Source organism: Aspergillus ochraceoroseus, assembly GCF_002846915.1.
Source record: "Aspergillus ochraceoroseus IBT 24754 chromosome Unknown P175scaffold_10, whole genome shotgun sequence".
Classification (NCBI taxonomy): domain Eukaryota; kingdom Fungi; phylum Ascomycota; class Eurotiomycetes; order Eurotiales; family Aspergillaceae; genus Aspergillus; species Aspergillus ochraceoroseus.
The window spans coordinates 221,340-243,974 of record NW_024468485.1 but is presented as its reverse complement, the minus strand read 5'-3'; the positions used below and the strand labels follow the sequence as shown (position 1 = coordinate 243,974).

The 22,635-nt window shown below is 49.1% G+C and overlaps 8 protein-coding genes across 8 annotated transcripts; 4 read left to right on the top strand and 4 right to left on the bottom strand.

Annotated features, from left to right (window-relative positions):
- Positions 1-95: 95 nt before the first annotated feature.
- P175DRAFT_0535781 (DNA polymerase epsilon catalytic subunit POL2) lies at positions 96-6,893 on the bottom strand (the record flags this gene model as incomplete). The annotated part of the gene is made up of 3 exons (XM_040900258.1): positions 96-6,043; positions 6,096-6,235; positions 6,286-6,893. 3 exons carry the CDS (start codon positions 6,891-6,893, stop codon positions 96-98), a joined length of 6,696 nt encoding a protein of 2,231 aa, XP_040748840.1.
- Positions 6,894-7,280: 387 nt separating this feature from the next.
- Positions 7,281-8,175, top strand: P175DRAFT_0486946 (COX20 family protein). The gene is made up of 2 exons (XM_040895650.1): positions 7,281-7,675; positions 7,751-8,175. The coding sequence occupies exons 1-2, from the start codon at positions 7,327-7,329 to the stop codon at positions 8,005-8,007; spliced, it is 606 nt and encodes a 201-aa protein (XP_040748839.1). The 5' UTR covers positions 7,281-7,326; the 3' UTR covers positions 8,008-8,175.
- Positions 8,176-8,272: 97 nt separating this feature from the next.
- P175DRAFT_0445804 (uncharacterized protein) lies at positions 8,273-9,103 on the bottom strand (the record flags this gene model as incomplete). The annotated part of the gene is made up of 1 exon (XM_040894305.1): positions 8,273-9,103. A coding segment is annotated over one exon (831 nt), but the record flags the coding sequence as incomplete, so codon positions are not given.
- Positions 9,104-9,424: 321 nt separating this feature from the next.
- sik1 (snoRNP complex protein NOP56) lies at positions 9,425-11,458 on the bottom strand. Its single transcript, XM_040897942.1, is given in 3 exon segments — positions 9,425-9,895; positions 9,961-11,080; positions 11,091-11,458. 3 exon segments carry the CDS (start codon positions 11,294-11,296, stop codon positions 9,641-9,643), a joined length of 1,581 nt encoding a protein of 526 aa, XP_040748837.1. The 5' UTR covers positions 11,297-11,458; the 3' UTR covers positions 9,425-9,640.
- A 113-nt stretch (positions 11,459-11,571) lies between these two features.
- P175DRAFT_0526486 (chaperonin-containing T-complex subunit CCT6) lies at positions 11,572-13,859 on the top strand. Its single transcript, XM_040899471.1, has 7 exons — positions 11,572-11,756; positions 11,807-11,901; positions 11,957-11,978; positions 12,037-12,078; positions 12,141-12,161; positions 12,221-12,394; positions 12,454-13,859. Exons 1-7 carry the CDS (start codon positions 11,715-11,717, stop codon positions 13,681-13,683), a joined length of 1,626 nt encoding a protein of 541 aa, XP_040748836.1. The 5' UTR covers positions 11,572-11,714; the 3' UTR covers positions 13,684-13,859.
- A 243-nt stretch (positions 13,860-14,102) lies between these two features.
- On the bottom strand, positions 14,103-15,516 carry P175DRAFT_0504738 (putative histone acetyltransferase (MysT1)). Its single transcript, XM_040897941.1, has one exon. It carries the CDS (start codon positions 15,278-15,280, stop codon positions 14,216-14,218), a length of 1,065 nt encoding a protein of 354 aa, XP_040748835.1. The 5' UTR covers positions 15,281-15,516; the 3' UTR covers positions 14,103-14,215.
- An 879-nt stretch (positions 15,517-16,395) lies between these two features.
- On the top strand, positions 16,396-19,411 carry P175DRAFT_0445878 (uncharacterized protein; the record flags this gene model as incomplete). Its single annotated transcript, XM_040894311.1, has 4 exons — positions 16,396-16,626; positions 16,688-17,712; positions 17,926-18,407; positions 18,495-19,411. 4 exons carry the CDS (start codon positions 16,396-16,398, stop codon positions 19,409-19,411), a joined length of 2,655 nt encoding a protein of 884 aa, XP_040748834.1.
- A 235-nt stretch (positions 19,412-19,646) lies between these two features.
- Positions 19,647-21,716, top strand: P175DRAFT_0504736 (asparagine--tRNA ligase SLM5). Its single transcript, XM_040897940.1, has 3 exons — positions 19,647-20,016; positions 20,071-20,191; positions 20,283-21,716. Exons 1-3 carry the CDS (start codon positions 19,745-19,747, stop codon positions 21,501-21,503), a joined length of 1,614 nt encoding a protein of 537 aa, XP_040748833.1. The 5' UTR covers positions 19,647-19,744; the 3' UTR covers positions 21,504-21,716.
- Positions 21,717-22,635: the final 919 nt, after the last annotated feature.

Sequence of the window (22,635 nt, the reverse complement as noted above, 5' to 3'; positions counted from 1 at the left end):
CCAACGGTATACAATGACAAACCTGAACACCCATCATCCAATCGCACCCAACTATGCTAGAACAAAGTGAATAAAATAAAATATTAAAATAATCCTCAAACTTGACTGAGAACGTCCTCAACCACGTTCTCTAATAGTTTAAGGTCGTGGAATTTGGCAACACTACCAAGCACACGTAGCTTCTTTCTAATATCCGCCTTGTCCACCGTCTCCGTCCAGGAACCACTGCACGAACAATGCTCCATGAACTCATTAACTTTGAGACATCCACATTTCGAACATTTGAGATCTTGGGTTTGCCATCCGACTATCATGCCGTACACGTGACCGATGAGCATCTCTTCCTGAGCGAGTCGATCGTATTCTGTTTGACAGAAGGGGCAGCGCCAGGGTTTCGACGCAGCAGTGTTTGGTTCAGACCCCGGATCCGGAAGCACATCCTCATCACGACACAAGTCGAGATCGCGGATTAGGCAGCAGGCACTGCACGTTAGCTCTGGAAGTTTGAGGCTGGCACCTGGGTTCTCAAATCGACCTTCTTTGCTGAATTCCCGAACTTCAAACAAAGCGAGTAGCTCGCGGCGTAAAAGTCGTGTCTCGAGGGTTGTTATTTTGGACAGACTCAGAACCTGCATCAAGAGTTTGACAAGCTCAAGCACAGGGTTGCGCTTATCATCGCTAGGGTCTGATAAAACACCAGGAAGAACCGGGAAGGCGTAGTCAGACGCAAGCTCCGGGTGTAGAAGTTCTTCCCGCTGACGGCGTATGAGGCCGGATATTTGCTTCTTGAGCGGCTTCGAGAATTTCTCTGCAAGAACAGCAGAAAGCTCCTCATTGTCTTCACCATTTGGCTGTCCGATGGGAATTTGGGTCATTCGCGGGGTAGATGAAATTTCGGGGTCGGGTCGCTTAAAACCGTGCATCAGTTCGATATACTCCACCACCCAATCGTGGAAGATACTCTGCATAGGTGCCGGTAGGAAACGACTGAGTTGCCAATGCATGACTGTTTCAAGCGGCTGCTCTTCAGCTTCCACAACTTCTTGACATCCTTTACCTCCAAAGTTGTATTCGTCGTACCAGACCAGGTAGTCCCAGTACTCTTTAATTTCGAGATCGATGAAGTGGAATGACGGATTTGCTCGGATAGATTTCAAAACGTATTGACTGTAAGCATACGCATTTCCTACCTCCGTTTTGGTTGTTTGAAGTAAGAGCCGCGTGGGACTGGCGAAAACGACGTTTGATCCGACTCGTCTGAACTCCGCCATGAGCTGTTGAAATGACTTCTTCGACAACATCCGTACATAGTGGTGGAGTGAACGATCGTAAAGGCATGACACTGGACTCTCTACCCATCGGATCAGATGCTGCACCATAATATCGGCCATGTTGTTTCCCTGACAGGCCTCTGACCACCAGCTCTTGACCATTTCACGCAGCACAAGGGCCCCGGCAGACGCGAAGGCTTTTTCCGAATAAAGAACACCGGAGCCCGTACCCTCAGCAGATGGTTCAGATGGAGCCAAGAGCGAATTGGCTCCTTCCGTTTCGTTGATGATCGAGGAAGTCAAAATGGTGTTGATCGCCAGGTTCCGGACTTCTAATTCAATACATACGGTGGTATATGCGTTTGGGACATTAACCGATGGCATGGTAACTCTTTCAAGTGGTCCAGTAATGTCATCCTTTTCATACCCTGCATGATCGGGCCTTGGGTTTGATGACCACCATAGAACCACGTTGTTTTGCTGAAGCCGCCGAGCGTATGCGATGTCAATGAGGAACCGAGGGTCGTCATTCTCGAGGTTGCAGAGAGGAACGTCGCCATATCGAGCCAGCAAAGTAAGATGCTGGACCCAAGAAGAGAGATAAAGATAATGTGTGACCAGCCTTCTAGCAATAAATGTTTGCCAGCCTAAGGGGGGGAGGTTCATGTCGGAGACTTCTGGTTTCACGGGCAGGACGGGGTATTCCTTTAGTATTGGGATGTCATGGCAAAGACGGCTTTTCTGTTGCGATTGTACGATCATAACAGCGGGATGGGTCTCGTCGTTTCTGAGCTTTTTGATCAGGTCACCAACCTCTAAATAGGCTTTCCTTCTGGTCGTGATTTGTGTGGTCCTGAAGTGGATCTTCTCCTGATACTGGAATGCACCCTGGGGCTGATCGCCTGACATGTCTTGCATCTTGCGCGAATAGAGCTCTGAATATATCTTATCAATATTCGGAAGACCCTGGACGTCCCTTGCCCTATTGAGAATGACGACATTCGCTTCATTCTTCGTGCTGGAGAAGATGGCAAAGATCTGCCTGTCCCCGGAAGAGACGTGATAAAGGTAATGATAGGCAAGGGGAGAATCTTGGAGATACATCTGGTCTGAAGTTGTACGACACAAAGTCGAAAGGTCAAACCCGCGATCTAATCCTTCCCCAAGAACACCCCGCTGCTCTTCGTCGAAGGTACATATACTTCCGAGTTTCATCATTGCACGTAGGTTCAAGGGAAGGTTCTTCTCATAAACGCCCTCGACACTGGGATGCTGCAGGAGGGCATCAATCTTGTCAGCCTCCCGCAAGAATGTCTCTTCGGAGAGCGTTAGCTTGAACAGGTGAACGGATGGATGTCCATTTGGTAATGTGTGATTGACTTTTTCGACTTCGCATTCTGGAACATCAACGTCAGGGAGCGAATCTTGCTTCAAATTGACGTAAATGTATCGGGGAACCTTGACTGTAAGGGAGTGAATCTTTCGGTCGATCAGGACAAAGGCTCGCACAATTCCGGGTCTGCTAGTTTCGGCGAGCTGTAGAACCTGCCAGGTACTAATGTACAGTAGCTCGGCTTGATTTCTAAAGAGATAGCTCAGAGAGTCTCCACCAGTATTTGCCCTTTCACCAAAGAGCTGCCGTCGACGCACTCGAGCTTGTTTCTGGATTTTCCATTTCTGCTTCTGGTATCTCAAGAATCCCTCATAATCTTCTGATATTGAGGGCATGTTCGCGGGAAGGCTGGCGAAAGGATCTAAGGATGTTTTGGGTAGACCTTCAGGATGTTTTCTCTTCTGTGAGGTCTTGTTTGGGGACGATGATTTTAGCTTCTCCATTGAGCTTGCCATTACGTCGTCCAGATTGTCCGAATGTTGCACGCGATGGTCCAGGATGTTCGTCGATAGAGCAGATAATGGATTCTTCTCAGACTTTCCAAACATGTCCGTCATCTTCGCCTGCTTGAACTTGTCATCCTTTATATTGATCCTTCGCTGTAGCCAGTCTGGATGAGCGACTCTGGGAACCGGGTTACGGATCTTCTGTAGCGCAGCCGGAATGGTGATAAGCTTCTGCACCACAGATCCCAAACGCTCTAGATAGTAATCCCAGTCGATCACGGTTCGGGGATCCATATCACCTGGGTCATCTTTCAGCCACTTCCGCAGGAAAAACCGTTTAACACTGTCTTCAGCCGAGAAGATAGTCACTGGAATAGCCCGCTCAGTGACGGGGGTATTCCTTGGCCTCGCGGAGATAATGTACTTGCAGTTCAGGCCCTTGTCCTTGACCATCTGCTCTCCTAAGAATTCCGCCAAGCGTCGCGCAGTCGTGATTGATGTTGATTTTTGGTTGCCGTATTCTTCGAGGGTTTTCGTCATGCTTCTGTTCTCAGAAATAAGCTCGATAAGCTCTTCATCGGCGAGTGTAGAGCCATGTTCATAAAGGACGTCCAGCCATCTATCCGCGACTTTAGCAACCGCAGCGTAGGTTTCTGTCAATGTCGACCCCTCAAGGAAGAATCGGAAAATCTGAGTTTGGAAGATTTTGATTAATTTCAGCTCTCCTCGTCGCTTGACTTCGAACCCCTTCAGCTCTGCTAGTGATCCATCGTGGTTAAAAACTGCGTAACGCTTCTTCAGGTTCTTGTCCTCCTCCTTCGAAGTCGGCAAAATCATCGCTCTATACGGGCCATCAACTTCGAAGAAAATGGAATTTTCGCTGTGTGTCTCATATTTGAAAGCCGCTGGGTCAACAAGCTCTTGGTACTGGTGATTTGTATACCTCCCGTGGACGAGATGGTTCAACATCACACAAGGATAGGAGATCCCGACTTTCTTGCCGTTCTTCAAAGTGAATGAGAAATTTTCCGGGAAAGTTCCCGGAAGCATACACCAAATACCGTCAGTATCAAGTTCCAGTGGTCGCCCAATTCGTTCGACGAGTTCTCTAGCCATCTGGATGATATGGGCGCCGGTTAAACAGGTGACACCAGCCATTTCCATAGAGTACCATCGAGAGCCTTTTCTCATGACGTAACCATAGAAACTATTCAGAATAACCTTGTGAGCTAGTTGGAGAGAGTCATACAAGATAATCATCTTCTTTGCCTCTTCAACCTCCGCAGCTGACGCGCCTGCAGACTTTAGGGCCTCAGTTTTTCCCTTCCAAACCTTCTGTTGGCCCTTGAAATCATATCTTCGGTCACGGAAGCTACGGACGGTATCGACGTAGAATGGGTTTTCTCGTTGACAAATGATGGCTTCTCGCACCATGGTCTTGCTGTCATGGATCTTGTGATAAATCTTTTTGCTGTAATCCTGGAGACGCTTCTTAACGATTCCGGCCTGTTCTTCTGCGCTCATCTCACTAAATGCCCTCATCGGACTCTTCTTCGTTTTCCCAGGGAAGCGTTCATTTTGGACGGCCTGCCGGATCATGTTATACTCGTCGCGTTTAGAAGGAAGGAATTCTCCTCTCCAAGCCCACGGTAAGCGTCTGTCGCAGACCTTTCCAGGACGGTTGAAGTCGCAAGCAGCACAGTTCGACTCCTGAATCATGGAATCCGGTTGAAGTCGATTGGTGATCATGATGTTCGGGTACATGGAGGCAACATCCAGGTGATAAATGAAAGGGACTTCGTTTCGTTGTGAATTTTCTTTCAAGTTAGTCAAAAGTTTCACAATCTGGCTCCGGACCTCATCGTAATTGACAACATCATCCATCGACTTTTTTTCTTCAACTTCGATACTAAACTTCAGGGCCGCATCCAAGTCTCGGATTAGTTCATCAACTGCAGTAGGATCGATACTGAAAGTGACAGGAATGTCACTTCGAAACACTCCAGCTTCAATACTTTCGACGTGTCCACCAACGTAAGTCTCGGACTCAAGTAGATGTCCTTCATAAAAGGACTCCGGAGGATCTTTGTGCTTGTTTGGTAGGACGATTTCGCCCTTATATGCTTGGACCATCAGAAGCATCTCACAGAGGGTTCCAGTTCCCTTGCGTAGCGTGTCGTCTGGATTTAGGGGAATAATTGTACAAAGAGAGAAGATGAAGGGATGGACGTATTTCATGTACAGATAATATGTGGCGACGGCATCAGAAACGGAGTATTCGGCAAGAGTTTGCGGTCGTTCACTCGCATAAGGAGTCATGAGCTCAGGATCTAGTTCATCAGGGTCGTAACCGAGCTTTGCGACTGTCACTGCTTTTAGACCACGACTTCCCTGAGGAAGATAACTGTCACGATTGACCCAAGCAAAACAGTCCATATGTACGCAATGATCACTTTGGTAGATATCTTCGCTGTTTTTGCGGAATCCGATCTCCTTGTACATGTCGATTCCCAGAACGCTTGCCCTAGCCTCCACGAAAGGCCAATCGAAAAAGTCACCGTTGTATGTGGCAATCACGGTTGGTTTGGCCTCTTTAATATGTTCGAAGAAGCGCTCTAGAAGGGCCCTTTCATTCGGTTCATTAAAGATCATGAAGGGTCCGTTATATTCCGGTTTCGGTGTATATTCAAAGTCATTGATGTCTTCTGACACAATTTCTCGATTGGTAATCAGAAATCCCTGGCCGTCGATCATGTACGAAATCATCATGATCTGGTCGATTACAGAGTCGGGAAACTTGAGAGGTAGCTTTGTGGTTTCGATATCAAACGCCAGAATAACTGGATCCGCACGTTGGAGTCGTTCTTCTAAGCATTTCAAGGAAATAACGCCGTGTTTTGCCTCCACCATATACCACTTTCCAATGCGTATATCTGAACGCACTTGTTAGTCGTCTCTTTCATCTTAAACCCGGCTTTTACATACCCTTATCAATTGCCACTCTAACATGGTAAGGAACATCGTATTCTCGAATATCAATTATAAAATCGCTTGCATTCATATTGCCATTAGTTCGTGCCTCATTAGTTAGTTCGTCATCAAAGAGATCGAATCCGGCGTTTGCGCTGAGAAAGCGATTAGCTCAAAGTTAGAAATCAATGCTGTGGGAGCAAACCTCGAGATCTCCACGTAAGTATCCATCATATTAACATTCTTCTTGTTTTTCTCCGCCAGTGGAAGAAGGCTCTTGCGAACCTCCAGCAAATGGCTGACATTCGCGAAATTCAGCTGGAGAAAGGTCCGGCGGAGCCCGAGTAAATGATTCGGCAACTGGAGATCTTCTTTCTCTACTCTCCTGATCTTCTTCACCAGACCGTCGTATGTCCTTCGACACCAGTCCTCAACCTCTGCTTCACGGCCCTTTTTGACTGCGAGGAGGAAATAAGGGTCGTATTCCACAGTCGCCTTGAAGCTTCCTCCATCGTCCTCCAGAAAGTAGTAATCTACGCCAGCGCGTCCTCCTGGAATATTCGGGTCCTCTATTGTCGTACTGTGCATGTTAATAAGCCATCCAGCTCTCTTCTCGCCAGATTCGAAGCGGGGGAAGCCCAGCGCTTCGTCGATGCTGTTAGCCAACCGGATCGACTCGAACTTCTCATCTTGGGATGTTGCTTCGGTGGATCGGAGGGAAGAGAACTCGACTGTCTTGGTTCGCTTCGGGTTGAATGATGCGGCACTCGATCGGAACTTGGACCCGTATTTACTCGGTTTTCTTGAAGGCATTGCGACACGCCCAGCTGGGCTGAGGGATCACTGTAGTTGGGCGCAAGAACGGGGGAAGAACATGGAATACGGTAACAAGGTAATTATTATTAAGGGAGAGCAAAATTGTGCATAGTCCAGCCTAGATAAAGGCAAATATAAACTCTCAATGAGGACTGTTCTCACAGGTTGGATACTCAATGGCCTGGATTTAGTCCATTCAGAGCAAGCGGAATTGGCTATCAAACTCCGACGCGTTCGCGTTTTTTTTCTACTATACGCGTGTGTCTAGTACCAGGGCCGCGACCGCCGGAATATATATCCATTTTAGGAAGTTTAAATGTTACCCGGAGAATCTATTATCCCGAACATATGATTGTTTCCTGCAAAAGACTTGCTTGGCCAGATCGGATGTATGAATAGCGTGCACTTCAACGACAGGTTATTATAGATCATGGCGGACGATACACGGGAGTCAACGATGTCGACCTCCATCCAGAATGCTGGAGACCAGCCAAACAGCACCCCGGACCTTGAGTCCAAACCAAAGACAAAGTACGAGCTTCCCAAATCCCAGGTCGGGAAACTATGGGAAGCTTTTGGGAATCCTGAAGACCCGGTGAATATGCTTCCCGGGGCAGCCGCTGCGAAGAAGAATAAGGACATCACGGTGACAGAGGCTATGAAATCAATGTCCATGAAAGATGCGACTTCGTTTTACAAAGCTCCTTGTGCCCGCGACTCGTTGCTGCTGGGAATTGGCGCCGGATTCGGCGTCGGCGGGGTGAGGGGTGTTGTAGGAGGTAATTTGCCAACTGGATTACCCGTATCTATTCAAAGACAAATTTGGCGAGTCTAACATGTCACTGTGCAATTAGGATTTCGCTCGATCTGGACTGCCTGTAACTGGGCAGTCGGTGCATTTGCCATTACGTCCCTTGCAGCACACGAATTCTGCCAGCGCCGCCGAGTGCAGGAATTAGACGGAATGAAGCAAGCAGTGGAGATGATGAAGGAATTGAAGCTCAAGCGCCAACGAGAGAAGGATGACAGAGCTGCGGAGGCTGCACGACTGGAGGAGGAAGAAAGGAAACGAAAAAGTTGGACGAATCTCGCAAACTATAAGTTCTGGTAGAACTATTGTACATTGACTGGAGTCGTGGAGTTTGTTGGTTTCAATTGTATATTATGCCAAAGTGGAATGTAAAGTACAGATTCCTGGGGTTGATGAAACGCCAGGCTTGTCCAAGTCATTATCTAGAATTCTGCACCTAAATCGATCGATACCTCCAATTAACGCCGCTATTGCTGTTCTCCAAAGTCCATGTCCAAAAAACCCTCCTCGCAAAAATGCAATGTTAACGCCAGTAACCAAGCTTCCGGATATATGACCCGCATCTTTAGACGTCAAATTTGACCCTCTTATGAATGGCGCCTTGCTGGATAGTTCGTATCTTATCAAATTCATGATTACCATCTCGTCGTTCTCTGCGTCGTTCTCGCGCCTCTCTTGCCTCGCGATTTTTCCATTCAGCGACCTGTTTTTGCCTCTTCTGGGACCTAGCCCAAGCAATGGCCGCAGTTGGCTTAAACCCAATCCCATTGATGCCATACCCATCATCTGTTGGATCCGTCGGGTTATGGCCGGTTATCTCGGAGTCATTCCAGGTAAATGGGTTCTCAGCTTCGATCCGGGGGGGAGGCGGCGATCTCCTTGCACTGCGCATTTTTATGGGAACCGGTGCGATTCGTTTCTTGCGAGGACTCGAAGACGGTTTCTTCGGAGATTTTGAGGGTGATTTTATGTTTCGATGTCGTGGGGAAATGCCAGTGACAGGGCCAGGAAGCGCTTCGCCCTCTGTCGTGTTAAACTGGCTTTCTATTGCGGTTGAAGGTTGCAAGTCGGGCATGTCATAAAAGCCATCGCGATCAGATGAAAAACTAGGAGGGGAAATTGTCTGCGCAGACAGGGGGGCCGAGGTCTGTTCGAAGCTGCAACTAGAAATTGAGTGGGTTGTTGGGTAGTCTCCCCGTATCGCCAGTTCCCCTAGGCGACCAGCGACTACCGCACGAGGACTATACCTCCCCAGATCTTCCCGCTCTCGGAGGCTAACGATAGACGGAGTGGATGCCGGAGAGGCAGGTGGACTGTAGCCATTTGAATCATCCGATGATCCCCGTTTGCTTCTTGGAGAAGTGAATGACATCGTTGGAAACCCCGTTCGTAATATCGCGGGGCTTTAATTGAATCCAGGCTTGGGGGCATCCCAGTGATAAATCTCCTGGCTCAGATAATCAAATGGTATCACCTCTTATGGGCGAGTTTCGGTGATCTTGACTAAACCCATAGTAACGTAAGAGAGGTAGAAGGGGCAGAAGGAGCTCATATTATAGTATTGACGAGGGCTGGATCTCCCTTGGGAAGAAGAGAGGGGGGGGGGTAACGGGGACGGGAGGAACTTTCACAGATCCGCTTTCCCGCCCGTCATTCCTGTAAGAACAAAGCGAGCGAGCTTACAATGAGGAACTTGCCTGGAACTATACATAGTAAGGCATAAAGAAGATCAAGGTGACATTTTTAAAACAGCATACTATCCAAGGTTTTAGATAGCACAGGCCTCAATGAAATAATTTACAAATACCCAGCCCATCAAGTCATGAAGGAGCAAACTGAACACAGTTGACAATGAGAGACAAATGAACGAACAGAAATAATCAACCCTACAACGCCGCGACAAAGACGCCCTTTTGTCCCAGAAATGGTGCATCTAGACCTTCTTCTTCTTTTTGGATGGCTCTGCGTCGCTGTCGTGCTTGCGCTTCTTCTTCTCTGACTCGCCAACATCCGACTTGCGCTTCTTCTTCTTCTCATCCTTGTCTCCCTTCTCCTTCTTCTCCTTCTTTTCCTTCTTGTCCTTCTTTTCCTTCTTCTCCTTCTTCTCAGCGACAGCATCCTTCATCTCCTCGTCGCTCTCGTCACCGTCGATGTCGATGTCAGCGAGGACAGCGTCCATGGCATTTTTCTAGCGCAAGTTAGTAAATTTAAGTAAATAACCGATTAGGGAAGAAACAATGCAAGAAGTCATACCATTGCAACCTCGTTCTTGGTAGGGGCAGCACCAGAAGCGTAGAACTCCAGACGCTCCTCAACCTGCTTCTTCAGAGCATCACCAAACTTGGTGGTAGGCTCCTCAGAGAAGTTGTCAATCCTAGAAGCGATAGAACACTTGTTGGCCAAGAAGCGAGAGATACGGCCCTTGTTCTTAGGTCCAGCTCTGCCGATGAAAGAGGAGTGATACAACAATCCGTACTTGGGAGTGTTTCCCTTGGTCTTGAGGGCCCTGAAAAGAGCCTTCTCCGCACCCAAGATCTGGACGGTGGATGCGGGATACTTGGACAGGTTGGTCAAGCTTCCAGCGTGCGAAATGAGACGAGCACCGACGATTTCTCCGATCAGGGCAGCAAGGTTAGGTGCAACAACACTCATCTTGGCAACCAGGTAGGAGTGCAGAGACTTGCGGTACTTGGAGAGGCTGACGACACGTTGCGCGAAGGAGATCACATTCTCCATATCAGACTCGGAGATTTCCTGACCCATACTGTGCTTAGCAGCATCGATAATGTTCTGGGCAACGCCCTCATCATCTTCCACGAGCGCAGCAAGATCATGCAGGCTCTCGTCAGTCAAACTCTTCTTGTCCTTGACGAGCAGAGCAACCTGAGCGTAACGCTGGTTATCGGACACAATCTTGATAAGTTCAGGGAAGTGCCAGGAGTACCACTCCCTGACTCTCATGGAGAAGGTGTTAATGGCCTTATCGAGCTGATCCAGAATAGCAATGGCCTGGATAATGTGGTTGTCGTCACGTTGAACGGAGAACTTGACCTTGGCACGGGAGTAGGCGTGACCAAGACCAAGTTGGGCAGTATCCATATCGCCCTCTCGAAGCTGCTTCAGCAACTTGGTAGCATGCAGCCTAATTCCACGGAGCATATCCTGAACAACCTCGCTAGTATCGCCGGTTTCGCAATTGATAAAGTCAAAGGTGGATTTAATGCTCGCAGCCAGGGTCTTATCAGCAAGACCCAACACAATCTTCTTCTTCTTGTTCGGCTTGGGAAGATTCATCTCGAGGAAGGAAATAAGAGTGTCTGAAGCAACACCTTCCGAAACATCGTTAATCTCACTCAGCGCCTGCTTGTTGTTTCTAGGTTTTGTCAGTCCCCGATCGCACACAAGGAAGTCGCGGAGGAACATACTCAAAGGGCAAGAAACTGGCGAGTTGCACCATCTTCCCAAACGTGGCAAGGTCATTCACGCCCTCCTGAACCTCCTTCAAGCTATTTCCCACAGAGTCTCCCTGGTGAGCGACCTTGAAAATTGAGTAGCCCATAGGGCCCTCAAAGAGCAGGTAGTCAGCCATAGCGAACGAGTGTCAAGTCCCCCAAGAATTGCTCAAAAAAAAATTGGTCTAATAAATGAGATTCTTTGAGTCCAGATCCCAGATTCGCGGGAATTATCGAGGCTGTTGACCCGTGGCGGCCGTCGTGGGAAATGAAAAGAAAAAATTGCCTGGAGGGTGATTTTGCAGTCGAAGTGTCGCAGCTCTTTTTTTTTCACAGCCGGCGCTAGTGAGAACCCCCGAATGTGGGCTTTTTGCCAAAACTACCTGAGCTCACCGCATTCGACGGCAAACACCACCACCAGGTTTGCGGCTACACTGTTGGGGAGGATCTCTTGCAACAACAAGCCGACTTTCTTTTTTCTTTGTTTCCCTTTCTAATCCTGTCCCTTTTATTTTCTCGGGCTTTTGTTGCTTATCATTCTTCAGTGCTGCAGAGATGTCTGCAACGCAGTTGCTCAACCCCAAGGCGGAGTCGAGGGTATGCGAGAAATGCCCCTCAGTCATGTTGCAGAGACTAACACTGCGCAGCGGAGGGCGGAAGCCTTGAAGGTGAACATCAGTGCTGGTGAGGGTCTCCAGGATGTTCTTAAGTCCAACTTGGGTCCTTCGGGCACCCTGAAGATGTAAGTTTCGCTATCTAGTTTTGCTCAACACACATTTAAAGCTAACGACGAGTAGGCTGGTGGATGGTGCGGGTGGTGTATGGAATATTCGTCTGCATTGAGCTCTGGGTTTGGTGTCTAACGGTGTTAAAATAGATCAAACTGACGAAGGATGGAAACGTTCTTCTCCGTGAGATGGTAAATTACTCTACTCCGCATTGAAGCTACATAACTTTTGACCAAATTGCTAACTATTGCAGCAAATCCAAAACCCCACTGCCGTAAGCCATGCGTTTCCTTTTATCCTTCGGAAACGATTCCTCGTATTAACGTGACAAAGGTTATGATTGCTCGGGCTGCGACTGCGCAAGACGATATCACTGGTGATGGAACAACCTCTGTGGTTTTGTTGGTAGGAGAACTTCTGAAGCAGGCGGATCGTTATATCTCCGAAGGTCTACACCCTAGGGTTATTACGGACGGCTATGAAATTGCGAAGAACGAGACTCTCAAGGTTAGTTGGGTACGCCACAATGGTGAATAGATTTGGTGCTAAAGAAAATTGATTTCCAGTTCCTTGACCAATACAAGATTGAACGTACAATCGATCGCGAACTTCTCCTCTCCGTCGCGCGGACGTCGCTTAGCACCAAGTTGAATAATGCCCTTGCAGAGAAACTAACTCCCGACATTGTTGATGCTGTACTTGCTATCCACCGAGCCCCCGAGAAGCCTGATCTGCACATGATTGAAATTATGACCATGCAACACCGCTCGTCTTCCGACACGCAGCTTATCCGTGGTCTCGCTCTCGACCACGGTGCTAGACACCCTGATATGCCTAAGCGGGTCGAGAACGCTTTTATTCTTACTCTAAACGTCAGTCTAGAGTATGAGAAGTCAGAGATCAACTCAGGCTTTTACTACTCATCCGCAGAGCAGAGGGATAAGCTCGTGGAAAGCGAGCGCAAGTTCGTGGATGCTAAGCTACAAAAGATTGTGGACCTCAAGAAGCAGGTCTGCGGTAATGATCCTAAGAAAGGATTTGTTGTCATCAACCAAAAGGGCATTGATCCCCTGAGTCTGGATGTCCTTGTGAAGAATGGAATTTTCGCTCTCCGCAGAGCAAAGCGGAGGAACATGGAGCGTCTTCAGCTTGTTTGCGGGGGTATTGCACAGAACAGCGTGGAAGACATGACGCCTGATGTTCTCGGATGGGCTGGTCTGGTCTATGAGCATCAGCTCGGAGAAGAGAAGTATACATTCGTCGAGGAGGTCAAGGACCCCAAGTCCGTTACTATCCTTATCAAGGGACCCAATCAGCACACCATTGCACAGGTTAAGGATGCTGTTCGGGACGGTCTGCGTTCCGTGTACAACACTATCGTGGATGGTTGCGTTATCCCCGGCGCTGGTGCCTTCCAGGTCGCCTGCGCAGAGCACCTGTCTTCCGACGACTTCCGCAAAACGGTCAAAGGAAAGGCCAAGTGGGGTGTTAACGCCTTTGCCGATGCCCTCCTGATCATTCCTAAGACCTTAGCGGCCAACTCTGGACACGATATCCAAGATTCCTTGGCCGCTATGCAGGATGAGCGGTCTCAAGGCAGCAACACGGTTGGCTTGGATCTGACTACCGGTGACCCGATGGACCCCGTGCAGGAGGGTGTGTTTGACTCGTACCGTGTCCTCCGTAACTGCATCGCTTCAAGCACGGGTATTGCCTCCAACCTACTTCTCTGTGACGAGCTCCTGAAGGCCAGGCAGATGAGTAGACAAGGTGGACCTGGCGGCATGGATGAGTAATGTGATTGTTACGCGATATACAAGAAAAGACCATATCATCAACAGCAGGGGGGAGCTGTCTTTGGAAGTCACGGTTATTAGAGAACAGCTTATGCCTAAAATGTACCGAATAAAATCAAAGAAGTCATACTAATAAACTTGAAGAAACATATGTGAATTCGAATTTCTTGACGCAGCCATGATAGAAACCTACACGTCACCACCATCACCGTGATAGTGGTGCCTCGAGTCCGTGGAACTGATATGAATGGAGTAGAAGTTACCGAAGATATATTTGCGACAGAAGATGTCCCATGTGCTAAACCGTAATGAAGTAGTAATTAGGCAGACAATAAGGTCAATGCAATATATACAAAAGTTGGTAAGGGTTCTCTTTCATAATCATTTCTAGTCATACAGATATATATATATATATATAAGTCAGTTGTGGTATCTAAGACCTTTCGGCTAACATGAGCCGAAATTCAAGAGCTAAAAGTACAGGCAGAAGTAAAAGGTATGAGGGAAGGGGGGGGGGGGAATAAAAAAAAAATCAGTCGTTATTATCACTGCCTGGAGATTCCCGCTTTTGGTCATCACCAGTCATCCATTTATCCAGGCAAAAGCCCTCATCCCGAACAGGATCGCGTAAACTAATGTTGCGGGTCTTGGCCCATTCCAAAATCTTTGATTTCCGTATGACGACGGTTTCTCCCTCCGATTGGGTTACCTTGCGTGTCTTGGAAGGAGTGGTAGGCTCAACAACCCCCAGGCCACGGAGGGCACTGATAACATCCTCTGGTAACATTCCTGTGGCCAGACCAATGTCCTGCACTGTCATTACTTCATAGGTGTGTTTCTTTCGAGAGGTGCCTTTATTCGAGGGTTTCTGCTTGTGGGTGCCAGTGGTATCTTCCGGTTCTTCGGGGGGGATGGTGGGAGCCTGCTGCTGCGCGAGGTAGCGGGCAATTCGCTCCTCCCAGAAGCGACTGTAGCTCCTCCGGCCCATTTCGCTGAGTGGGCGTTCCGGACCCCCGATAAAGCCGCCATCACGCTCCCAGCCGCTGAGCTTGTAGCTGACCCCCATTAAAAGTTTGCCTAGCTGCTTATGTTGATACGGCGGGAAGATCAGAATGCAGGCGAGATTATTCGCGTCCCAGGAGAGCTTTTCCTTGGAGAAGAATCCGAGGATATGGTAGTGATTCGGGTCCTTAGGATCCCTGAAGGCGAGGAGGTAATACAGGAAGGAGGCAACATCAAAAAACACGGATTTATGGTCGAGGAACAGCTTCGCGAAGAGGGAAAGGTTCTGGGCGTATAGTTTGTGGTCTGCGCCGTCGACCTCCCAAACGGAATAGCCACCGTGATCGTAAACCTTTGTCCCCGGCGGTGTTGTCTGGCGCTCGCAACCCTTGGTGTGTTTCGCATGGGCATCGACGTCACACGAGTAGCGGAAACACCAGCGACAGACGTAGAGGCGATCTGTGTCCTTGCTGACTAGGTCTTCGGGGTAGATGGATTGATACCAGGTCTGGAACAGCAGGTTCCCCAGTACGACATGCTTGACGTTGCGGTCGGAGGACAATTTCGGAAGGGAGGAAGGGTCGTCAGAGGCCATTGGATTGAGCGACTCTCAGCAAGTCAAGAGGAGAGAGACACAGGAGGGGAGAATTTTCAGGATGGCATTGGCATTGGGTTGGAAGAGAGAGTGAGGCCATTGGCAATGATAGTGCAGTCGCAGTGATGATTTGCAGCGCACCACAGTGTCCACGCGAGCTTCTTAGGTCAAGTTCCTTGGATCCCGAGTGTCATTGCTTGAATATCAGACAATCTCCTGGGCCTCCTTGCCGCGCATGCCTTTTTGAACGAGTCTCAGACGTGCTGGCGGGATCGTTAATTATGCAGGGGTCTCGCCGCTTTTATCGCTGGTCACGTGAACCATTCCTTGCCGGGAGTTCTGGACAACAGGCTTCATTATTCAAGTACTCAGTAGTTTCAAAGGATATTTTATAAACAGGGGGGTGCATTATAGAAGTTATAGTTAGAGAGGAGAGACCTTGTGCTATATATCTCTTAGGGTTAAAGTGTTGCGTCGCAAATTAATCTACTCAACGAAACCGGTAGTATATGTATCGCAAGAGACACCTTAATCCTCAACGTAGATATATATCTCTTGCTCCATGAGATGATAATCTGCAGTAGGTGCTCGAAATAATCTCAAAGGATCAAGAATGGTCCATGGTCAGTTGATCCTCTATTCAGCCAATTGTCCTTCGAGCAGACGCGGGGTCCAGTACTATTGAAGCTTTAAACAGATATAGAGGGCCGCCCGCATTATTATGTTGCCTGGATCCCTCCCGATCGCATTTCTGTTCCACCACCACCGGATCCTTTGCAACTCTGTCCGACTGGAATTTGCCTCCTTCTGTGGTTGGAGTCTGAGCTCTTCTGACAAACCAGGGAGGAGATCCCGATACTTCTCTGTACGGTCTCGTATATGTAGGCAGCAGCCATCGCACCCTGCCTCCGTCTCTGTCCGCCACCCTGCTCCTCTCCTTATTTCTTGCTTGTGAATCATCTCTCTTTGCCTATTTTACTCTTCCAACATCATTTTTCATCAACATCATCTCTGTTTGTGTTGTGACGACTCCTTTTTTGGTTCCTGGTTGAGCTCTTCCTCTAGCTACTAGCTTCAGCAAGTGCACTGGTGGACCCGCCATTATATCGTCAACAATGCTCAAGCCGTTTCTGATCAAAGATCTTCACGGAGATCCTCCCTCACAGCTCATTCCAGAGGGACTCTCGGACTCTTACGTCTATGATGCTCTTCATTCTATGGGACCGAACCCCCATCGGCGAAATGGCCTCGTACAGTTATCTGCTGCTGATTACGACAGCATGGCGCGGGTGCACCCCCGGGCGCGCCTGAGTTATCTAGATGAGGATGATGGTGATATCATAACTGTATTTGCCCATTTATCTCGAACTCTTTTTGTATCGTGGTTAAACTGATGGCGAATACCAGGTCGGGTCGTCTCTCGAGCTTTCTCAACGTCTACAAGAGCCTCCGACGGTTTCCGCCGACCCCAACTTTCCTACCCCTGTACACTTGTTTGATATCTCCAGATCAAAATCTGTCATCTCTCTGTGGCAGCAGTATGAGTGCCAGCAGACAGAGAATCGCATTTCCGTTGAGAATGCACCAGCCGCGGATGTAGAAACGACGGGGTCTACCACCAAGCGAAGCTCCTACGTCGACGTCAAAGAGGAGCCAACTCTTGAGAATGAGCAGGACCAGACCGCAAATAATGAGTCATCCGAGTCTTTTCTATCAGCATTTGAAGAAGAGATGGCCAAGATGATCGAACATTCGCAACATTCACCGGAGAACACCACCGCAGAGAGCACAGCGTCCTCCACGACAGCACGAGCAGAGGCCACTGCTGATCAGTATCAACAAGCCAACGAGGCTTTCACTTCTGCCATGCGGAATTTGATCAAAGCAGCGGAGCTGATCGGCTCCGGGGTAAAATCTAGAATCCCAGAGCTTGACAGGCACTTGCAGAATGCCCAGGCAGCTCTTCCTGCCAATATTACATCTTCCGTGGGGAGTGCTTTCGCGCTTGTTGAAGGCCACGTTAAAGCTATCTCGGACTCTCTTGTTTCCCTGCCAAGCTGGAGACGAGAGGAGGACCACCCGGATCCCTCTATGGCCGTTCGTGGGCTGCAAACGATGGGTGCGCAACTTGGCGACATGGGACACGCATTGCTTACAGCGTTTGAAGATGGACTCCAGAATGGTCTGCTTGGAGGCCAGAGTAAGGCATTCCCTTCAAATTTGTCTTATACAGGATATTTTCCAACAGATGTGTCTAACAATCCACAAGGGGCTTCCTCGACTGCAACCGGAGACTATGAAACCCAACCCGTGAGCCCTGTTCCCACAGAATCTCGCAGTGAAACGTACACCCACCCCCAGGCTCCGCCCCAAGGACGCTCATCGTTCCAAAATGAAGTTGGCGGTTCGTGGCCCATTCCACCCCCAGCTCCGTCTCAGGGCGAAACCGTGGAGGCTACCGAATACCAACAGCCTCGAGCCCCCCAGGAGCCGAACGCACGTCGGCGATTTCAATACTCCACGCCCGTTGACTTCGATTTCTTTTCTCATCCTCCCACTTTTCCACCACGACAACCGTTTTTCCCTCCTCCGCGGGCCCTTCCCGCTTGGGGCTCTCATCCAGCTCCTCCACACCACCGACCCAGGCACCCAATGCACCCCCCTCCCCCGAACTTCTGGAACCATCCCGGCCATAATTTACATGGCCCGCCGAGACATTCTTGGCCTCATATCCCTCGTTTTGGAAGCACTACTGATTCTGTCGCTGTTCCCGTTTCATCTACGGCCAGTTCGCCCACCGCGCCGTTGAGCACCGATCAAGCTTCTGGCCCATTGCCAAACTCATTATTCATCGGGAATGTTGGATTTGGGGTGACTGATGAAGTGATTCGGGATGTTTTCGCCTTGAAAGGCTACACGGCGCAGGTCCACCTACCTCTAGACTCCAGGTCTGGCCAGCATGCTGGGTTTGGTTACGTCAGCTTCCCATCAACTCAAATGGCGACAGCAGCATTGAATGAATTGCAGGGAATGCTTATAGATGGACATTCGATCAATCTTGAATACGTTGATCATACCCCCGTCGCAACATTAGTAAACGACAACCGTGTCGAAAGATCTGATGCTCGTTTGGGAGCAACTCAGCAAACGCAAAACAGCCAATACCCTGTCTATGTGAACAGCGGGCCATCGCCAGTTAATATCGCAGCCGAAGCAACTTCGTCGAGTGACACAGAAAGGTTCAATATGCTTTACCCTTCACTGGTACCGCAGGAGGCACGGCAGCCGAAGAGGAGCAGCGCTGTATCTGACCTCCTTCCGGATCTGGCCCAAACAGAGAGACGGTTCCCACCTGTCTCTCAACAGGATGCCCAGATGCTTGCTGGACCGTCTACTACAGGGCCAGCTACTATAATCCCAACCCTCCCAGTCGCGGCAGCCACGGGAGAAAGACCAGATGGCACTGTTTCGGGGAACAATGTTTCATCTCAAAACCTCCCTGGGTCCTTTCCTCAAGATAATCATGATGAACCCTTGGAGCGCCTTTCAAACCCGTCAAGAGGAGCCCAGATTGAAGCTGGCGCACACCGGCCCTCTCCCCCTCCTTACATTCCCCACCCTCACCCTCACCGTCATCCTCACCCTCACCCTCACCCTCATCCTCATCCTCATCCTCATCACCGTTTTAATGGTCGTCGTGCGGCAACTGTGAGATCAGGGCATCCATCCCGAAGAAATGTCGATCCTTCTATGCCTGAAATACCGCCTCTAAGAAGACGGGCTACTGAACGACAATCTCTCCGAAATGGTTCACAAATGGGCTCATTCGGTCCCCGCCACCGATCCTCGTTCCATCAGCTGTCTGATCTAGCCCCGCAATATCCAAGTGCGGGCCCGCATGAGGAAGAAGCAGAGCGCTCCAGACAGATTCCTGCGGAATCGTCGACGTCGGCAAGCCAACAAGCGATTGATGAATGCATCTCATCATTAACTCAGCTCGGATACGGAAGCGAACAAGACGGCGGGATCCATCGGATGGCTGTGTACGCTGCAGCTGCGAACGGGGAACTTGTAGATGCGATTGAAATGATTGAGGAAGAACGCAAGGTGTACCAACAACGATCTGGGTAATTTGTTCGTCTATTTTCATCTGACGTGACACACTCTCCTCCTTTTTCTTTGGAAGGATTAAAATTGGCACGATCCTCTTTTGATTAATGTTATGTACTGTAGTTGGTCAATTCAATTATATATCTCTAAGCTACTCATTTTCGAGAACATCTGTAGAGATGACAGACTCACTGTAAGTAAGTATAAGTGGGTCGGGATGAGACGCTGAATCATCCGTCCGATCGGCCGTGAATTGTTTGTTTTTTTTCCCCATCATCATCAAATCGCAACTTTCATAGTGCGTCCAGCAACTCCTCGATTTTTGGGCTGAGTCCGCAGTTCTTCGATTAAGAAATGCAGACATGGCGGCGAACCTTCGCCACGTCCTTCGCCAGACTGAACCATAAGCCCGCAGCGACATCGACCTCCACTCCCACCACTCTCCTGTGCGCGCAAATCCTCCAGAGGAGCCAACAGAAGCCTTGCAGTCTGGAAGAGCAGGAAATTCAACTACGCGGGTTTGTTCGTTCGGTCAGAAAGCAGAAACGCTTCGCTTTTGCTGAGATTTCCGATGGATCCACCGTTCAATCTGTGCAGGCGATTTTGAGCCCTGCGCAGGCAGCCGAGTACGTCGTGTAGGCCGTGTCCGCGGGCTCGTTCTAATCAATGTTGCTATATAGTTTGTCCACCGGAACGGCGGTAGAGATATCGGGGATCTGGAAGGCCTGTCCAGCTGGAAAGGAGCAGACCCATGAGCTGCAGACGACGGCTGTGAATGTCTTGGGTGAAAGCGACGCCGAGGTCAATTTTTTTTTTTTCCCGGGGGGGGGGGGGGGGGGTATTTATTATATAGGAAAGAGTGTATGTACTAACTAACTCATTGTTAACGCAGACATATCCCATTCAGAAAAAATATCAAACTCCCGAATTCCTCCGCCAGATTCCTCACCTACGGTTTCGCACGCCGTTTAATGCCCTCCTCGCGCGCTTCCGCTCCGAATGTCTGTACCAACTTGGAAATACCTTTCGCAGCGTCCCAAGCGGAGGATTCGTACAGGTCCAGCCGCCGCTGATTACATCGTCAGACTGTGAGGGGGCCGGGGAGACATTTGCCGTTGTTCCGCGTGAAGCCCTCGCGACGGAACCGAAAGCAGACGAGGACGACCACTTCTTTAAGGCTCCCAAGTACCTAACCGTATCTTCGCAACTCCATCTCGAGGCTTACGCCGCGGAGCTCGGCAATGTTTGGACTCTCTCCCCTATGTTCCGGGCCGAGAAGAGCGACACTCCTCGGCATCTGAGCGAATTTTATATGCTGGAGGCTGAGGTCAATTTCCTCTCTGACTTGGACGGCCTCACGGGTCTTGTTGAGTACCTCCTCCGAGACGTCACGCGCCGACTCTACGACACCGCAGCAGCGCAAGAACTCTTCTCCATCCAACGCGAAAGCAATCCGGAGTCATCACCATCCACTGCTACACAGGAAACGCCGCCCGACCTCGACCTCCGGCAGCGCTGGCTAGATCTCATGAACGGGCCCCGATGGCGGCGCCTCACGTATACCGAGGCGATCACTCTCCTCCAAGAGGCCGTTGCGCAAGACAAGACATCGTTTGAATACGCTCCGAGCTGGTCGGGCGGGCTGCAACTCGAGCATGAGCGGTACATTGTGGACGTGATCAACGACGGCCAGCCGGTCTTCGTCACGGACTACCCGACCGCTCTGAAACCGTTCTACATGGCTCCTTCCGCCGAGAACCGCCGGTCGGTCGGCGAAACGGTCGCGTGTTTCGATCTTCTCCTCCCCGAAGTCAGCGAAGTGGCGGGCGGGTCGCTGCGCGAGCACCGTCTCCCGAATCTGATCCAGAACATGCGCGAGCACGGGCTCATCAAGCGGGAGTCCGTTTCGCCAAACGGGGTGGTATATCCTCATCTTCTTCCCGGGGAAGATCTGGCGCATTTACAGTGGTATGTGGATCTCCGACGCTGGGGGACGGCGCCGCACGGGGGGTTTGGCCTGGGGTTTGATCGGTTCCTGGGCTACTTGACGGGGGTGTCGAGTGTGCGGGATATTGTTGCGTTTCCGCGGTATTTTGGACGAGCAGATTGTTAATTATATTATCTCCTGTTATCGACTAGAAAATCTCGGTTCCCTAAATTGGGTTATTTCGATCGAGATGGCCTAGTAAAGTCTGCCGAGGTTATTCTCTTGTACACTCTGTACTTGGTACGTAAGTAGCCTAGTGAGTAGGCCCTAGGGGAATCTCCACAGTGGATCCGATAATAAAAAAAAATAAAAAAAAAAAAAACAAAAAACAAAAAAGGCGCAAGTCTCGGGGCATAATCGAGGGGATTGCTCCGACCAATTTCTAAGAGGTAATTTACATCCAGAGAAAGAAATAGTTAGACGAAGAGTCTAGAGAACTGGTGGAGGTTAATAGTGTCTTACTGCAGCTGTTTTATTATACCTAGGTACGGAGTAGGTATTATTATTATTATTATTCTAGGTCAGTCAATCAACCTTACTGGTGTTAAGCCTATTCTTCGAATCCAGATTACCGTACCGATACGGTAATACAAAGCAATGGATTCATTTAGATTAAAGCTAAGCCTTGGCTTTAGCTCGGGGTCTTTACGTGTAAGTTACGCTTTGACCTATATACTTACTCTGGAATATTAAATATGGGTTATATCTCATCAGGATGAGAATCATGATGAGAATCATATAATATAATAATTATAATATAATATAATATTATATGGATTCTGACCTATATGATTCTCAAGAAAAAGACCAGTCGTTTAATATTTCTCCCAAGGTTGAATACGAGTTTGCCACAGTGGCTTATCCAGGTATCCTTTGCATAAAAAAGAGGTGGAGATGAGTTTCTAAGCGAGCTTAAGGTTCCTCGTGTTGGATTAAGCTTAAGCTTCAGAAAGTGACGACTAATCCATTTTAGGTTGGTATTTATATTCAAGATTTGTCTATTTTCTTTCTATTCTTTCTCTTCTTTCTCTTCTTTCTCTTCTGTCTATTCTGTCTATTCTTTCTGTTCGATTTCTTTGATTTGATTTCTTCTATTTCTTCTCTTGATTTCTCGATTTGATTTCCTTTCTATTTCTAAATAAATAAATCGACTTAAATATAAAACAGTAAATAAATATCCAATTAGTGGGGTCGGACTTTAATGGCGCTGACTTTGTTTCGCTCTCCCCAAACTTGGCAACTCTTGGTAACTCTCTTT

Excerpts from the sequence above, each read along its gene's own strand:
- P175DRAFT_0486946 (XM_040895650.1), top strand. The coding sequence starts at position 7,327 with ATGGCGGACGATACACGGGAGTCAACGATGTCGACCTCCATCCAGAAT. Across the intron at positions 7,676-7,750 it reads GGTGAGGGGTGTTGTAGGAG|GATTTCGCTCGATCTGGACT; the intron begins GTAATTTGCCAA and ends CTGTGCAATTAG.
- P175DRAFT_0504736 (XM_040897940.1), top strand. The coding sequence starts at position 19,745 with ATGCAGACATGGCGGCGAACCTTCGCCACGTCCTTCGCCAGACTGAAC. Across the intron at positions 20,017-20,070 it reads AGCCCTGCGCAGGCAGCCGA|TTTGTCCACCGGAACGGCGG; the intron begins GTACGTCGTGTA and ends GTTGCTATATAG. Across the intron at positions 20,192-20,282 it reads TGGGTGAAAGCGACGCCGAG|ACATATCCCATTCAGAAAAA; the intron begins GTCAATTTTTTT and ends TTGTTAACGCAG.
- sik1 (XM_040897942.1), bottom strand. The coding sequence starts at position 11,296 with ATGGCTGACTACCTGCTCTTTGAGGGCCCTATGGGCTACTCAATTTTC. Across the intron at positions 9,896-9,960 it reads CCAAGAACGAGGTTGCAATG|AAAAATGCCATGGACGCTGT; the intron begins GTATGACTTCTT and ends AACTTGCGCTAG.
- P175DRAFT_0504738 (XM_040897941.1), bottom strand. The coding sequence starts at position 15,280 with ATGGCCTCTGACGACCCTTCCTCCCTTCCGAAATTGTCCTCCGACCGC.
- P175DRAFT_0526486 (XM_040899471.1), top strand. The coding sequence starts at position 11,715 with ATGTCTGCAACGCAGTTGCTCAACCCCAAGGCGGAGTCGAGG. Across the intron at positions 11,757-11,806 it reads ACCCCAAGGCGGAGTCGAGG|CGGAGGGCGGAAGCCTTGAA; the intron begins GTATGCGAGAAA and ends AACACTGCGCAG. Across the intron at positions 12,079-12,140 it reads ACGTTCTTCTCCGTGAGATG|CAAATCCAAAACCCCACTGC; the intron begins GTAAATTACTCT and ends TAACTATTGCAG.